Here is an 18,605-nt window from a genome sequence, read left to right as displayed (position 1 = left end):
TTTTCGGAATTTTTTTTCTCCCATCGCCCTCCCCCCCAACGCAATCTAACCCATAGAATCCTATGTTATACCTGTAGCTTCTACCACTTCCCTAGAACATTCCATCACTCCCAGGGGGCATTAATTCCCCAGTTGAGAATCACTGGGCTAGAGCAAAATTTGTTGTCTTTTGCTTCTCAAAGTTTCTCTCGGTTTGGCAATTTGTTTCTCAAATTGTACATTGTGTTACCCATGCAAGTTGTGACATCAGTATTATTAGCACACACACACATTGAAATAATGCTATGAGATGTGTTTATTTATATAAACAGTGATAGTGTATTATTAAGTGATATTATTTGCTGAATGGTCTAGAAGCTTTTGATATTCAATTGCTAGTCACATTTTCTCTTTATTTTCATGCACATTCAATAACAACTATAAAGTTTAGGATGAGTCTCCCAGAAACAAACAAAATTTGTTAACATCTGATTGTGGCTATATTTTTTACATTATTCAAGTAATTTTTGTTTTTATATCAGTGTTTTATTTTTTTCTAATAATTTTTTAATTTGTCTCTTAAATTTTATGTGATTAGCGAGTAGGGATAGAATGAATAGTTATTTGGCCAAATAACCAAATACCAAATATCAGTTTTCCTAAAATTCATCGCAGTTATGAATAAAATTAGTATTTTTAATTTAAAATAAAATTATTGGTAATTTTAAATTATATTGAATTTTAATTATGCAATTCGTTATTTAAATATTAAAAAAACTGGTAATTGAGAAAACTGTTATTGTCATGATAGTGACAATCATATTTAATGATGGTACATTGCATTTTAATATTCTTTACAGAATCAATTTTTTTTCAACTCTTGTTCCAATTTTACATTTAATCAAAGAATGTCTCAACATTATTTGGACCCAACTAGTGATGCATCATACAATTTACTACGAATTTTCTTATTTTTTCCCTTTAGTTTTCCTTTACTCCTTTTGCCTCCTTCAGGTAGCTCTATACATATCTTGTCTAGATACGTCTTTCAGTAGTGAACTTGATGTGTAATTCATGCTCACTTCCATCTTATTACAGTGAGATTCTATAGTCAGTTTCATCTATCAAACTCATTTGCTCACCAATAAGGTGTTAAGCGAGATGACTCGCTCCGATGGATGTTTTATATTTCAAAATAAGATTCTCGTTTCATTTTTTTTTTGTATCCTGTGTATATAGTATGGCAAGTCAATTTTTTTTCAATTTTATAGAATATAATTGGAAAAGATATAAATTATTTTCAGCAGAGTTGCACCAAGTTTGATTTTTTAAAAATTTAATACTGCGTATAGGGCCTCCCTCAACATTTAAATTTATGACCCGGATTGAAGGATTGATGCACCAGAAGTTATTTATTTTAATTTCAACATCGCTTCTAAATATATTCAAAATCATATGTATTTCTTCCAATTAAGTTTAGTATAAAATGAATTTTTGAACTATTGTGTAATATTGCTAAACTACTTAACACACAAAGGGATTTCAAGATTCACTCATTTACAGTCCACTCAAAGTGATAGAATGCTTATCATTTAAGTAATGTATTTTTTAATCCAACTAGTCTTAGGGGCCGTTCAAGTATTACGTCAGCAAATTTTTAGCCATTTTTGACCCCCCCATGTCAGCAAAATTTTGTTATCTCTGCTCCTACCTCCTAACACATATTAGTGGGATAAGAGATGTATTCCGGGGGGGACGCCCCACCATGGCCTCTCCACCAGATGATCAAAAATTTATTTTTTTAATGCAAATGTTTTTTTAATTAAAATTTTAAAAGAAAATATTTTTATGTCATTATAATCAATATAACAGATGATATTGCAGTCAATATAACTGCAATCAATATAACAGATGATATTGCATGGACCCCCTCCCATTGCTTTTAAAATATACCTCCATCCTAATATACGTACATTCATTCATCTTAACGAAACCCAGAAACTTTTCTCCAACCCCATCTCGTCTGTAATCACCACAAAATTTGTAAATCGCAACAGTTCCCAATTGTCTGGGGAAAATATGTTGTGAAATTTTTTTATGTTTTTCTTTTTTTTTTTTTTTTTTGACACAAAATAAAGTGTTCCAGACTCTGCCATGAAGTTGGGCTGGAAGAGATTTTGGCAGCAAGATAAGTCCAGTGACAAAGTCCTGGCATTCATTCATTGTCTGTTTCATGTTTTCCTTAACCTTGACATAAGTTGTTTCACAGAAAGGGATAAACATCACATAATAAAATATGATCAGTATATAAATTTTTAATTTATGGGAAAAATTCCAGTTAATGTAATTTTTAAAACTAGTTTGATCTATTTACACAGATATTCTGTTGAATACCTAAACATTATTTGGCCAAACCGAATATTTGGCAAAAAGGCTGAATACTGAATAATAGCCGAATATTCATCCCATCCCTATTAGAGAGAAATGTTTGGTTTATTTGATGCTGCAATATCCTAACTTACGAGATTAGGGAGTTACATGATTTTCTGTAAAAAATTCACATTTCTAAAATTTAAGCATAAACACTGGATTATTGCTGAGGTATTAGAGATCATTAACGGACAATCAAATAAGAATTGTTTTATTCTATCAAAACATTATATGGGATGAAACCACTGATTTTTGAAAGGTTACACCGTATAATAAGGATTAAAATGTCTCGTGATTTAGAAATGGAATCGCAAGGCTTTTACATGGCATCCATATCTGATGCACCTGCCAATTTTGACACATGGGTGAAAATTTTTTGCTTGACTCTAAAGCAGCAAACAGGCAGCCCTTTTTCTTTCTATGGACAAAAGCTATCGAAGCATGCAAAGTCACTACTTTAATTGTTTGCACAGATCTCTTTGGAAACAGTCTTTTTAAGGATTGGATTTCAGTCATAATGAAATTTTATTAAATTACAGGAAAATACCATAATTGTACTGCACACTCATATTAGGAATGAAAAAAGACGTATTCCCCTCCCTAAATTTTTGTTCCAATTAACTAATATTTATATTGCATGCAAAATCACACCCTGACTTAAGCATGTTATTGTCGGTTCCAGCTATGGCATAACTTTAGTGTATTACTGTGCTTGTACTTGCTATTATATTTATTTTTGTTATTTCAGATCCATGTCAAGTGGGCTCTTATTCTCAAAATGGTTTTCCTCCTTGTTTATTGTGTCCCTTTGGAACGTATCAACCGAAAGGCGAACAGACATCTTGTCTCGACTGCCCTTCAGGAACAACCACAGTTGTAGAAGGAGCCCACAGTTCACGATACTGTCAGAGTAAGTGAACATTACATTCTCATGTTGTGATTCACCAGCTTGTGTGTATTAATTAATGATTTATTAAATAGTTTCATTCACACATGCATGTATTCTTCTATAAACATTTGATCTGTAGGCCCAAAGCATTGATTTAAATTTAATTCAAAATTTTTGGATGAAACAGGCCTTTTCTATTCCTTTTTTAATTGTTCTATTGTGTATCAGAGTATTATTATATTGTAGCTATTGTGTGTTGGTGTAAGCAGTTTTTTCTAGACCAGCAACATCTTGTTTTTTTTGGGGGGGGGGAATAAATAGATGACACTTGCATTAAAGTGTGCAAAGGGGGCTAACTTAAGAGATTTTAGTTTGCAGGAGGAAAACATGGTAAACTGCTTTCAAGTGCATAGAAAGAACTTTTTACTGGTCCCTTTCTAGTAAATTTATAGTTTAAAAATAAGATGTAACTCATTCCTGAATGAGAGCAATTGGGGGAGAGCAAGAGTGTTAAGTAATATTAAGAAAGTTTTAAAAAAATATCACTTTATTATGATTACAAAAACAAGGGGAATACAAAGCGAAACATAGATGAATTTCTCAATAAAATATCTGCAAAAATAGAGAAATGGTAAACGAAATATAATCCAAAAATGCTTGCAATAAAAATGCTTCATCTAATGCGCAGATCTCAGTACAGAGTACGTCAGCCTGTAAAAATTTTTACCGCCTGATTATTTTGTAAAATAATCACAGTGAAATTGTTATTGCATAGAGTAGACATTTTATTAAAAAAAATTTTTTTCAATTTTATAGAATATAATTGGAAAAGATATAAATTATTTTCAGCAGAGTTGCACCAAGTTTGATTTTTTAAAAATTTAATACTGCGTATAGGGCCTCCCTCAACATTTAAATTTATGACCCGGATTGAAGGATTGATGCACCAGAAGTTATTTATTTTAATTTCAACATCGCTTCTAAATATATTCAAAATCATATGTATTTCTTCCAATTAAGTTTAGTATAAAATGAATTTTTGAACTATTGTGTAATATTGCTAAACTACTTAACACACAAAGGGATTTCAAGATTCACTCATTTACAGTCCACTCAAAGTGATAGAATGCTTATCATTTAAGTAATGTATTTTTTAATCCAACTAGTCTTAGGGGCCGTTCAAGTATTACGTCAGCGAATTTTTAGCCATTTTTGACCCCCCATGTCAGCAAAATTTTGTTATCTCTGCTCCTACCTCCTAACACATATTAGTGGGATAAGAGATGTATTCCGGGGGGGGACGCCCCACCATGGCGCGTCAAGGGTGATTGATGACGTAAGCATTATCCAACCCGAGTTTCCCCTTATCATCTATAGTCAGCAAATTGGAATCCCCCCCCACCCGTTGATGCTGATGTAATACTTGAATGGCCCCCTTAGAACAAAAAAAACCCTTCTTCCCAAAAATTTCTTTCTCTAACCAGAAAACTAGTGGTTTTAAAATATCCACAAAATGTTTCAATATGTCAAGTTTCTCAATAAATCTTGCTCAAATTTATTTTTAGCTGTACATTTCTGCGATGATTTCAAACCATGTGCCAATGGGGCTACTTGTAAAGATACCAACAATAGCTATGAATGCATTTGCCCCCTGGGATTTGCTTCCAAAAACTGTGATGTGAATGTTAATGATTGCACAAAGGATGCGTGTGAAAATAATGGCACATGCATTGATTTGATCAATGGATTTTCATGCCTTTGTCTACCAGGATTCACCGGTGCAATATGTGAATCTGATATTGATGATTGTGAGCCGGGTAAGTTTTTCCCTTTTTTTCTAATCTATAATTTTTTTGAATTAGTTTCATAGAAGAAAAATATTTAGTCAGTACAAATTTTTACCCCATATGAAATAATACCATTAACATGAATTTCTATAGTTAGTAGGAATCAAAGCTCCATCTTTGGGATAGAAAACATTTTGAACTGAACAGAAAAACCTAGAATTGTAAGATTACAGTCAAACTTGGTTAATAACAACCTCGGATGTAATGGTAATAATTATTAACAGCCAGTAATGGTAATTATAATTATCATTCCTTGCTGATTCCCCATAGATAATAATGTTCATGAGACTTGTTTATAACATCGATAAAGTGCAAAGACCTCAGATACAATGACGTTTTTCAATTCTTTTACTTCCCCTTTTTTTAGCATTTCCCCAAGAAATTCCCAGAATTAGAGCTTATCACATTGAGGCAATGTTTGTCTGTTACTCTATTGATGCCTAATGTAGAAAAAAAGTGTTACATGACATTCTCACCTTCTCCTTGATATTTCCCATAATTTTGCCCTTCCTAACTTTATTTTTGTTGTAAAAATGTCCTGTTTTTTTCAACAAAGCTTACTTAATTCATAATCGTTTACTAGAATTGGAGATGAAGGTAATTTGCATAATTTATAAATTGTTTTATAGTGAATGCAACTATAACACATGTGCAATAAAAGTTCATTTCACATTGATACGTTAAATTTTTTTTTCTTGAAATGCATGTTAAAGCACTGCAGATTTGTAATAGCACTATTTCTTGCCAAAGATTATTTATGAGCAACATTTGGCAATTTCTTCGACAATTGAACCCTGGACGGATTGTGTAATTCATTGGGTAAAATAGAAGAGTATAATATGTGTTTGTATCACCTTTATGTGTTAAATTTCAGTTTCAAATTTCAATTGGCAAAATTTTTTCGTGAGAATTGATGTTCTGTATTTGATATTTCTATTTCTCATATTTTCTCAATCAAACATGATCACTCTAATCATAATGAAATAACAATTTGATGCCCAGTATTGGTTGAATCTGATTATTTACATTTTTTATCAAGAAAAGTTCTTGAAAATGTCTATCTCGGTTTTAATGACGAAATTTTGTGGCAACTTTTATTTGTTATACCAGAATTTGACTGTATTAGCAATACCAAAGTTTTCATTAATGAAATATGAATTACCATTACACACGTGTCAGAATTATCTTTGGTTTTTTTTCAATAAATAATGAGTATGCAAAATGAGAGTAAAACTTTGAGTATGGGAAATAAAATTTTTTTTGTAAAACTTAATTATCACCAGGATTCACTTACTTTTTAAGATGTGTTGAGGATTTCAGCCAGAAAACATTATTAACATAGGTTTCGTCATGCATTTAAAAATACAGTCGAAACCTCTCTTCTCTTGAAAACTCTATTTCTTGAAAAACTGTATATCTCAAAGAAGGAAAAAAATTCCTGTATTTACTGTACCAAATCAATGTATTTTCACCTCTCAAAGACCAAGCCACGATGATAGCAGAAAGAAAATGTGAAAATTTCTTTTTTCCCCCCAAATAAATTTTGCTTTTTTCCAGAGGTGAAAGAAACTGATAATGAAGGATTATTCATATTACCATTGTGTTAATAGATCTGCTGAATCATAATCAGATACTATTATTGATGGGAGGGGGACAGTTCACTTAAAAAAGTGTAGTGACATGGGTGGGAGGTCAGAGGGGGGACTATTGCCCACCCGTCTTCCTTTTAAAGAGCCTGTATCCGCTTATGATAGTAAAAATGTGCGAAAAACTGATAACCACATTTGGTTTACATTGAACAAAGATTGCGATGCCACCCGGAGGCAAAAAAAAAATAGAGGCATGTGTCACTTACAGCCATAGGTGAATGCTGTTCAAATGATGGAGAAATGGAAACTTAACATGTTTTCAGAAAAGAACACATTGCGATCCTCCTCTCTCTACTTTTTAGATGCTAATAATTTCATTAGTATGTAGTAAAATACAGTACAATATTTTAGGTTATCTTGATCAAAATTTTTGCCATGTTTTCTGTGTTTTTCCTTTCTTAAGCAAAAAACCCCCTCTATTTCTCAAAATTTGAAATCTATTCGAATCCTTATCTCAAAATTCTTTTCTACCCGTTTGTTTTGTGATAGAGAGGATTTACTGTATGATTAATTTGAAGCTTAGACTAATATGACTCTAAAGTGAGTGCCATATGTGATTAAAACAAGTGTTAATTTTTATTGTCCTAAACATTTTTTTAATATATAATTTCATAGATCCATGTGAAAATGGAGGCAGATGTGTGGATCTAGTCAATAATTATGCATGTGAATGCCCCACTGGGTTGAGTGGCTACAACTGTGAAACCAATATTGACGATTGCGCATCTGATCCTTGCTTGAATGACGGAAAATGTTATGATGGCCTTAATGTAAATATCATTGTTTCTTGTACATAGTTTAGGACTGAGTATTATTTATCATTCTTCCTGTGCTTCATAGTATAAAAACTCATTAAGAATTGCTGTAACAGTGGTGCCTCACACAATTCAATGCTCATATTCCTTAGGGCAGTGCATGCATACATGAAACTGTGGGATGAACATAGATTTGACATTAGTTCGGCGACAGTTTATTGTTGAATTGTGTGGCACAACTGTAAAAGAAAATCATAGTCATTAGTTTTCTGCATTGAAATATGAAAATAGCTGCATGCTAAGTATTGGGCTGTATCCAATGGGGAAATGTTTTTCATGCTTAATTGATGAGTTGCTATTTTTAAAGCAATAAGAAAATGAATTAACGAAAAATAGAGGACTTTTCTCAGCCCTTAATGCATGAAGGAAATAGATTTTCTGGATATCAATACCCAGATGGGCTCTGAAAGAAAAGTCAGCTGTCTACATTATAGGATCGAACAATGACCCAGGCTCTGTCTCGTGGGGATGTAAACCTTTTGCCTGGAGGGGGCTTGGTCACACTGAGCTGGTCCACCGAGAATTAAACTACAGCTTCTTGCAATCTAGGTAAATGCACAATCCAATATATCACAGAAACACAAGCCTTCTCTTTCTTCAACAAGCAGAGTTGTGTGATTCTGTAGACAACATTTCTGTATTATATTAGATAGATATTTCAACTTCAAAATGCAAACCTGAGCCAGTTTCTGATTAGAAAAAGTCTCTCTGCAGAGAGCAGGCATATCTACAACACAATATTTACAATGCTTTCTAACATAAAAATTCAGGCATTTGCCATTTTCATTTCAAAATTTGGAAGACAAGTGCCAGTATAACACAAAACAAGCACAACTCTTACATATGAATATGTTGGGGTCACACACATACAGTTTGATCATAAAATAACTTTGCAGATATACACGCTCCTAGCGGCCGTAAAAATCAACAAATGCAAATGAAATTTGAGATATAGGCGTTTCAGAGTATGCACTCAAGAATGAGTAGAGAAAAAACACCTAGCTCTCACATGGTTATGGTTGCAGCAACAGAATTCAAATAGCAATTCTCACTTTTATGCATCGCAAAGTGATCGGTGCAGTAAAAAACCATAAATGACATTGGAACAGCACCTGAAACACTATAAATGCCAGTGCTAGATGCTGGTGAAACATGTAGAAACAACGAATGCAGATCACATTTTTGCTGCTGGAAGTTCCCCTCTGAGGGGTTAGCACAATGTCTGTTGGTGAGATCTTTTTTTTGCCAACACTTATGGTGTTACAAGTACCATTCCAATTCCATTCGTGGTTTTCCACTGCATTAATCACTTAATGTATAAAAGTGAGTGTTGTCATCTGATTTTTTCAAAAGTGTGTTGTGATTGTAACTATGAGAGCTAGGGTTTTGTTTTCCCTTCATTCTTTAGCGCATACTCTGAAACACCTATATCTTGAATTTCATTTGTATTAGTTGATTTTGGCTGCTGCTGGGGTCTTGTGTATCGGCAAAGATATTTTATGACCACCCTGTACACATAAACATGTTCCGTTCCTGCATGTACCAATTCGTTGGAAATTCCCCAGAGGAATTTTTTGGAGGTTCATGCAGGGTTTAAGTTGTTTTAGTAGTGGTATATTGGGTAGTGCACTTGCCTTGATTGCAAGAGGACCATGGATCGATTCCTGGCATAGATAGTTTTTTTTTTTCCTGAGTTCATCTTTGTATAAATATCCAGAAAGTCTCCTTCCTCAAAATAGCTTAACGTTTGCAAATTGCAGTAGGCAAATAAAAAAGGATTTGTTCATATTTAAGGCAATTGCAGTTTGAATGTGGTTTCAGTTGTCGAACTGCACTTTAGTTTGGATGATCTCCACCATGAAATGGATAGTTTTCGCTAAGTACCCATTTTATAGCTAAATCTAACAAAGTTTTTGTAATAATTATTGTTAGCTCTAATTGTTAATTGTGAAATCATAAGAGCATGGCCATCTTAAGAGCATCATGGGCCCCCAGGCCAAATGATTTTTCTGAGGCCCTACCAAGCAAATTTTCGAAAATCTCAACCAGATCCCATTTTTGTGAGGCCCCTTTTTCTCTTGAGGCCCCCGGGTGGGCCCATGCCTTAAGGCGGCACTACATAAGAGTGTGAAACCATTAATTCTTAATTACTGACACCATGTGGGTTGGCAGGTTCTTATGTGAATCAGTATAAAGATAGGGCCTGGGGGGGGGGGCTAATGGATCTTAATTAGGTTGTTGATAAATATGAATTTTAAATTGAACAGAAATAACTGCACTTTAGTTTGGATGATACCCACTATAACATGGATATTTTACGCTTTAAATGTAAGTGCAAAGTATCCATTTTAAAGCTCAAAGTATGTTTTCATATGCAAAGTATTCAAATTCAAGTGCACTTAATATTATAGTTTCCATCGTATAGGCCGCGCTTCCTGCTTTCTGTAGGGATTTCCATTTCTTGCAGTGGGAGGCGTCGGGGGTTCACATCGAGATAATGAATTGCGATCAATGTGGCCCCCCAGCACGATTTCCGTAATTCACTATTAAATGTATCCATGCAGAGAATATATCTTTAAGGAATTTTTTATGACAATATATCTAAGTTTTATGTGTAACAGCTGCGAAAAGTCTTATTTTCAAATTATTTTTTTGGCAATGCAATGTACACACACATTTCAAATCACTTTGTATTTTATCATACCGAAATAATATTCAAACACTCCGACCATAGGCACCAGAAACTGAGGGCTGATGCCATTTGAGCCCCCCCCCCCCAACTCCAATAACTCATGAATATACAATGAATATACAACTTTTGAGTGGTGTAAAACCTCACTGGGTGCCGCTTAAGTGCTCTAAAACTGTGCCACATGTCACTCAAGAGATCTTTAAATGTGCTATAGATTGCTTAAATAAATGCTCTGAAACTGCGTCGTGCAGGGCCGCAACTAGATGCTTGGTCACCCAGGGAAGCGCACATTTTGATGCCCCCCCCCCCCCCCCCGTAATGTTGAAGGAGAGGTTTCAGAATGAAATTTGCTCCCCCCTCGTGTCTAGCGCCCGGGGCAAAGACCCACCTGTTCCCCCCAAGTTGCGGTCCTGGCGTCATGGGTGACTTAAGCAATCTGTAAATGTGCCGCTTAATTAAATTTTTACAAAATTAGGTTTGAGGGGGGACAGGCCACATCAGATAACCATCAGGGTCACATTTTGTCTGCAGGCCATGGACTTATCATATATGGCTTTGAGGGGGGGTCGCAATGAATTTCTTAAAAAGAAATTTTGAGTTCTTCAAGTAGCATTGAAATTAACAATAATAACATATAAAGCTATTTTCTTCCAAAATTTTATTTAAAATATTTTTTTGCACTAAAAAATAAATTTTTGATCATCGGGCCCCCTCCACATACCTCTCTCTCTGATTCCACCAATATGCGTTAAGAGGCAGAGCCGAGGACGAAATTTTGCTGACAAGGGGGGAGGAGATCAAAAATGGCTAAACATTTGCTGATGAATTTGCTGAATGGCCCCAATCAAGATTTCCTGTTTGAAAACTTCGATAATTCAGAGTTTTTAATTGAAACATTAAATATTTGCTTTCAGGATTTTCATTGCTGCTGTCCTGAGGAATTTTATGGACATACGTGTGAAATAGAAATTGGTCTCTGTGATTCATCCTTGTGTTTGAATGGTGGATCATGTGGTTTGAATTCATCTAACACCAGCTGTATGTGCCCTGTTGGGTATGAAGGACAATTTTGTGAACTACCTATCAACCAGTGTGAAGTGAATCCATGTCTCAATGGTGGTACATGCATTGAAGGTGCCCACGATTCCACATGTGTTTGTCCTATGCTATATGGAGGACAGTATTGTAATGAAAGTGAGCTCATCTCTGCTTTATTTGTTCTTAATTCAAAATTTTTATATTTTTCAAGCGTTTGTCTAAATTCCTGAAATATGAAATTGTTACATCATTTAAAAAAAACTCTCTCTATTTATTCTTTGTGCCGGTAAATGAATTTGATTAGATATTTCTGTGGCAATATTTTTTCTTATTCTTTTATTTCCTAATTTTCCTACAGCTTTGTTGTCTGAGTACATCCTGAAATTTTCTCCTCCTCCCAATCCATCCAATTATGTGAAACTTACCAATAGCAAGCATATGAGAGCAATTACGGTATCATTTTTCATGCAGAGTGGATACACGGATGATAACAACAGAGGCACGCCAATATCATACAGTTATTATGATGTTCAGAGAGATGTTTTGGTTGATAACGCGATTACGCTATTTGATATGAATAAGTTCATTTTGTACATCCATGGCGAATCGTTCCATACTGGTTATAAGGCAAACAGGTTCAGTATATTTTGGTATCTAAATAAATGATTTCTATGCTCTCTGATGGAAACTTATTTATGTGAATATATCATTGTCCTAATAGCAGATTATTATTTATATTTTAGTATGTTTAGTATTATTCCCTATAAGAAAATGCTTTCAGAATCATATTGCTATTTGTGTACACTATTGATCTGTGCTGTCTTCACTCATACGGGCACACCCCAAATGAGTGCTGCTCGAGTCTGGGGGCTCTACTTTCTACATGAAAGCTGCTTGGATTCTGGTGAAGCACCTTTAGCAGTGGTTTTTAAAATATGCAATTTATGCTAGTATTTTGTTCCCATATGAGAATTTGCATTGCAACAGTGTTTTCCGAAAAAATGGAAAAAAGATCTTGAATATAGAAACCGCGAATATATGAAATCTGTGAATACTGAGAGCCCACTGTAGTTTGGATGATTGCGTTATAATTCAGATCACCACGTTGCTGTTTTATGCGAGCATGTGCATCCATGTCGACTAAAATCTGTTTTCAGTTGAATTTGTTAGCAGAGGAAGAAATAGCATTTAAAAAAATCTGATTTTCCCGACTTTTTGCATTTTTTAAATCTCTAGTGTTTCTAATAGATGGCTCTAGTTGTCTAGTATTGTTTGGATCAGAAAGCTAGTGTAAACCAGATATTTTTGTCCCAATTGTGATATAGGACTTAGCTTTTATGTGATAAATTTTAAAACATGGAGATAAGCAGCGTTTTGAAATGAAATAAAAACGTAAGTATTAAAAAATGCATGCTCTTTTCTGACATCCATTTCTCTAAAGTGATCTTTCCAGTACAGCTTGTCATTCAGAAAAGAACAACTTTAAGTAAAAATGTTTTTGCTGTAATTAAAAATTAGCATAAAATTATAATAAATACAACACTTGCAACAATTTTGACTGCAGATTTCAATTTATGCAATCGATTCGAATATGAAATTGTTTATCAAAAATGTGCTTATTTTTGAATACAATATGGCAAAGAAAGGGTTAAGCTGATAACTTTTTTTCCGTAATATCTTTTATTTAAATTTAACATTAGATGCTAGAGTGTTATTTACATGAAAATCTTGGATTGATACATTTTGTTTTTGTTTCATTCATTTCTTGTTTACCAAAGTTGTTGTAATGGCTAATAGTTTTTCCATCATGTTTTTCAATTTCAGTGGAGGTCAGCAATGGAATCATTATGCTATAACATGGGATAGTTTTAATGGTGAATGGGCATTCTATGTTGATGGGCAGACTGTAGTATCCGGTTCAAATGTTAGGAAATCTGATTATCTTTATCCTGGTGTCTTTATCTTGGGACAAGAGCAAGATAGTCTTGGTGGATCATTTAATTCCTTTGAGGCATTTGTCGGCATGATAACTGAAGTGAGTTGCATGTCCAATTCATTATAATATTCTCAGTCAAATGTTTATGCCAGTGGTTCTGATTTTTTCTTAAGTTGTATATTGTATGTTTAACCCCTTTCTAAATCTTTATTGTATGTTACGAAATATTTTATAATTCTCAGTTTCGATCTTCAGTAGCTCGGGTGAATACAATACAGTGAAAACCCCTATATATAACGATATCTTCTATGACAAAAGTTGTCTGCATAACAATATTACTTTCAACTTTACCACTCAACAATTCTGGTCATATCGCCATACAGCAATTTCCAACCATGGATTTGGGTGGGAAATGAAAGCGGCATCTATTGGTGGTCGTCCCAGGCTCGGTAGGTAAAGAAATTGTTCTCTACTTGTGTTTTTCCCCCAGATTGAAACTCCTGAACCTTGACGGTAACCTTCATGGTGGAAGAGGAACATCTGACCATTGCACTACTTGGGTGCACTAATATTACTCTCTGGTCCTGATGCACTAGTGTTAATATATTTAATATATAGCAATAAATCCTTTATAATGATATGTTTCTCCTGTCTCATGAGTATCATTGTATATCAATTAACTAAGGCCTTTAAAAGATCATAATTATATTTTTATTTGTCATGAAATATATTTATTTTTTTTTGTTCCTAGTTCAATGTATGGGATTATGCTTTCACAATTGAAGAAATAAAAAATGTCAAGACAAAATGTGGTTTTATTGGCAATGTGGTGTCCTGGCCAAAAATTCAATCTTACATAGAAGGAGATGTAAGTGTCCTACAAGAAGGTGGTCCATGCCACAGTAAGTTTTATGAAGATTTGTGATTTGCACTCAAATGTATTCAATTTCAAATAGATTAAGATTGATTTAAGGTTTGATTTTAAATATTGTAGGAAGATTTACAAAAATATTATTCTGTAAATCTAATTAATCCTTTTCTCTACTAATTTATAAACCTGTATAGGACAAATAAGTCTCGATGGGAGTGAAAAGGTTAATTGGGGGACGGTCTTTGAGTTTTAGGCAGCTCCTATCTCCGTGATTCTCAGATGAACCAATTTTCTAACAAAGTTATTGATTATTGAGTAAAAAAAAGAAGACAGACTGAACCTTGCACCTCGGAGCTGGAGATTTGTCATCCTACCCCAAAATGGTTTAAGAGAAAGCGTAAACATTCAATGTAAAAAAAAAGATGCTGAGTTGATAGCAGCACCATCTGACAAGAGAGGGGATGAACTAGCATATAGTCATGTTTATATCCATATTGATTGGCAGTTTACACCTGGGTGCGATTTCCTTCATCACAGAACATGTCTATTGTTTTATTCATTTCTTGCTTGACATTCACCTGAGGATCTTCACATTTTTTTTTTTCAAGAAAACACAATTCACCTTTGTTCTATCTTGTATAAATTTTAACGTTCTGTTCCGAAGACTGTGGCATGAAACAAGATTGAAAGCTCTACGTCTCTCGCCATTTGAACTAACGATAAAAGAAATAAAATAAATAACTCAAAAAACTTGATGCGCGAAGAAAGTTAATTTAGCTAAGAAATGGCTTGCTGAAGAATGAGGGAAACAGAAAGATGAAATAAGATTGAACAGAGCGAGCCATCACGTGGGAAGATGAGAAAAATAATTAACGAATCGGGAGAAGAGAACGCCATCCAGATGACTATGTTGTTCACCCCTGTGCCAGTAGTGACACTTATTAGCTATGTGCTTATCTTTAACTCAGCTTTGGCCTATTTGTTCACAAGTTAAGATCTAATGTACGCATAATTTATATCCATATTTTTATGGGCATCTTTTTTTCCTTCACTTTCTTTGGTAATTTGTCTGTTGTGTACCTAACTCAAATGGTTCTGTTATAAAGATATCGACCCAAATTAATTAATTAATTTTTCTTTTTCAAAGGGTATTTTGACATTCAATAAACACAAATAAATCAAAGAAATTTTTTTAATAGTCAGTTTTCACTCATGTGTAAAGAGAATATATTAATTTTTTAAATTTAGGATTATTCCCCCCCCCCAAATTTTAATTTTAGGGGGGAATATGAGAGGGTATTTTCAAAACTCCCCTAATTGATACATGAATGTTTTTTCAGATAGTAACGTTTGTGACTCCAGCGTATGCTTTTGCAAACTTGCCAATACTTCAGGTTAGTTCTTCATGCAAGTATATTTTTATTCTCTCATAATTTTTTTACTGTTCGTAAATTAAATTTTTTTAAATCTCGAGTGTGGCACATACTAGTTCCTTTACGATGAGTTCGTTTACAGTTCTAGATTGCAACTGATGAAAAAATGTGTTTTGTTACTGAAAATAATTCTTATTTAGCATATGGTATGCTCTCTAAGGTTTTTATTCATTTCTTCTTAAATTTTTATTTTTTCCATAGTCGAGAGTTGCAAGCCTTCGGTTAGTAGCTGTGCTCCAAACCCATGTAAAAATGGCCAGAGCTGCATACAGTCTGGTGATAGAGCTACTTGTTCTTGTGGCAAAGGTTTTGAAGGAAAGTTTTGTGAATATGGTAAGTGCTTTGTAAAAATTTATAAGAGTTTCTGCGCACTTTTAGAGTTAATTTAATGAAAGTATATCACCCGCATTTTGTTCTTGTTTGTTATCTCCTTACATTAGTATGTAGGTGCTGTTGTGTATGATGTACAGGATAAACTGTGAAAAGAAATACTTTATTCCTTTATTATATATGCTTTATATTGTTTCACTTACTTGAATTAAACAAAAAAGATGACCAAAAAAAATTAAAACATGTCTTTTTATCTGTTTCAAAAGTGTGAACTAACAATAGTTTCCGCACTGGGCAATTTTTTGTAGCTAAAGAATGCATTACATTCTAGTCAGGAAAGGTTGGACAGAGATCTCAGTTATGTGCTTGCAATGTGTTAACATAATCGAAATAACATGCTAAAAATCTAGTGCGAGAATGTCAGTTTGCTTTGTTGGATTGTGTACCTTCATTGATATTGATGTTACTTCAATTTGTTTATAATTAAACTGCTCGACAAAAAAAAATCAAATCATGTTCTTAAGGAAATTTTAATGGTTTTAGGGTATATTGGGGCTACTGATTTCAAAACTGGTGTTGGTTTTGCGAAATTGGCTCTAGTTTTTGAGATAATGCATATTCTCAATAATGGAATTTAAATGCTGCTTACGTATTACCATTGAAATTTAATTCTTATTTTATCTCAAAAATTTGAGCTAATCTGATAAAACCAATACCAGATTCATAATCAGCGCCCCAAAATTACCCTCAAATCACTGAAATATCTTTGCCAATGATTTACTGTATTTATTTATAATGCAGTTTCAATGTGATTTGTATGCCCCTTATGTATAACCATTGAAATTTAATTTTTTAATTGTTACTTTATCGCAAAAACTATAGCCAATCTGTCAAAACTAATGCCAGATTTGGAATCAGCGTCCCCCCCCCCCCCCAAAATCATCCTAAAACAACTGAAATAACATTGAGAACAAAATCAGTGTTGAGCAGTATTATGAATGAATGAAACAGACATCTTGTTTTTTTTCTATTTATTTACATCATTTTGCGTGTTTCATGATGATCAACTCAGAGAATTCAACCAATCATATTTTTTAGATGTCAACGAATGCTTGCTGGGTGCTCATGGTTGCAGTCATGAATGTGTGAACACAGCAGGCTCTTTCTATTGCTCTTGTCCAGAGGAATTTATGCTTAGTAACGATAGTCATACTTGCATGGGTGTGTATTATTGAATTGATTTTTTTTGTCTAAGTTTCGTGGTGACTAAGACTTTTTGGGTGCTTAGACAGAATAATGTTTTTTTTTCACCTTAACATTCATTCTGACTATTTACAGATACAACATTTTGCAGAATTGACGATAAATTATTTCTTGTAAGTATGAACATTCATAAAAGATTGCTGAGCTTGTACACATATTTTTATTTCCAAGACCAAAATTATATGCATGTTGTATATAGCTTGTAAAACTTTTACATAAAATGTTAACGAGGAAAAATTAACATAATTTAACATTAATAGTGTGATATTAGTTCTAAGGAGTTTTCAAATTTGTTGTTCTTGAGTGTCTACGAGAAGGAAAGTGAAATCTAGCTACAGTAGAGTCACTATGTAACAAATTTTTCTATGTAATGAAATTTCAACAGAACTCACATTTTGGTTAGTTTATTCTATGTTGAAAATTATTTCTCTGTATTTGCCACCACCTGTCTATTGACAATATGAAAACATCTATCCCCCAAGGGGATTTGAGTCAAAACAAAAAAATAGATAGCCATTCCATACGGGTCAGTGCTTCAAACTGAACTTAATGTTACACTGCACAAGCTTTGTTGTCTATGGCATTATTGTTTATAAACATGCTATTAGGTCCCATAACAGCAAGACATGGGTGAACATATGGTGCAAGTATGTCATCTCGATAATGCACTACTGTCTCTGAACTGTTAATAAAGACTTAAAGTTTGGTGTGGGTGTGAATAGTAACGTCTGTCCAGACCATCAAACCTCCACTACTGCAGGCATGCCTTTTGTTGATGCAATGAGTCAGACATTAAGTTTCTGGTGTTTTTTCTCCCATATTTGTATTCACTGGAAGGCATTGTATTTACCAAATCAAGACTGATCAATAAAAACAACCATTTCTCCATTGTGATGGGGCCCGGTTTGACCTTACCCTATGGTGTGAAGACCCCACTAAGATGCAGAATCATACAGGTGACCCCCATACAGCCTTTGAGAATTTTTTGGCATGATACCAATTTTTCTGTTAATTTTATCAAGTTCCAAATCAAGTTGACAACCTGTGTGTAGTCTGTGACTTTGGGCTTAAAAATACAAGTAATGGTGATTGTAAATAGCTGTTACTTTCTTGAACATCCTCTCACATATAGCAGAATATTCTGAAGGGGGGGGGGTGTGTTTCAATTTTTTTTCTTCTCATGGGTTTTTTTTCCTGCAAAATAACACTATAATCTTGGTTGGAGGGAGGAGGTTAGAACCCCCAACTCCCCCCCCCCCCCTTTGTGTACGCCAATGCTCTCACATACAGGGCCCTTTCATTTTTATAGTGATTCCACTGGCAAATAATGATTGAGTGGTTGACATTCAGAACTTGCAGTTCTTCAGACTTGTTTGTACTCACTCAGAGACATCCTATCGCTGCCCATTGCATATCGGCACCTAAATGATGTG

General features: G+C 34.0%; 1 protein-coding gene across 2 annotated transcripts in view; it reads left to right on the top strand.

The window, feature by feature from the left end:
- The window catches only part of LOC149070085 (sushi, von Willebrand factor type A, EGF and pentraxin domain-containing protein 1-like), a 90,253-nt gene that overhangs the window by 38,207 nt on the left and 33,441 nt on the right, over positions 1-18,605 (top strand). For both annotated transcript variants that reach the window (XM_089249212.1, XM_089249213.1), the window contains exons 18-28: positions 3,158-3,319; positions 4,864-5,115; positions 7,410-7,564; positions 11,216-11,495; positions 11,698-11,974; positions 13,164-13,374; positions 14,027-14,177; positions 15,487-15,540; positions 15,781-15,912; positions 17,008-17,130; positions 17,248-17,285. In XM_089249212.1, coding sequence (XP_089105338.1) covers positions 3,158-3,319; positions 4,864-5,115; positions 7,410-7,564; positions 11,216-11,495; positions 11,698-11,974; positions 13,164-13,374; positions 14,027-14,177; positions 15,487-15,540; positions 15,781-15,912; positions 17,008-17,130; positions 17,248-17,285 — 1,835 coding nt within the window. The remainder of the gene's footprint in view (positions 1-3,157; positions 3,320-4,863; positions 5,116-7,409; positions 7,565-11,215; positions 11,496-11,697; positions 11,975-13,163; positions 13,375-14,026; positions 14,178-15,486; positions 15,541-15,780; positions 15,913-17,007; positions 17,131-17,247; positions 17,286-18,605) is intronic.

Source organism: Pholcus phalangioides, unplaced genomic scaffold (genome assembly GCF_987345545.1).
Source record: "Pholcus phalangioides strain wild (caught in Gottingen) unplaced genomic scaffold, Ppha-v1.0 ptg000022l_1, whole genome shotgun sequence".
Taxonomy (NCBI): Eukaryota; Metazoa; Arthropoda; class Arachnida; order Araneae; family Pholcidae; genus Pholcus; species Pholcus phalangioides.
The sequence above is the reverse complement of the archived record's forward strand: the minus strand, read 5'-3'. Positions and strand labels throughout refer to the sequence as shown.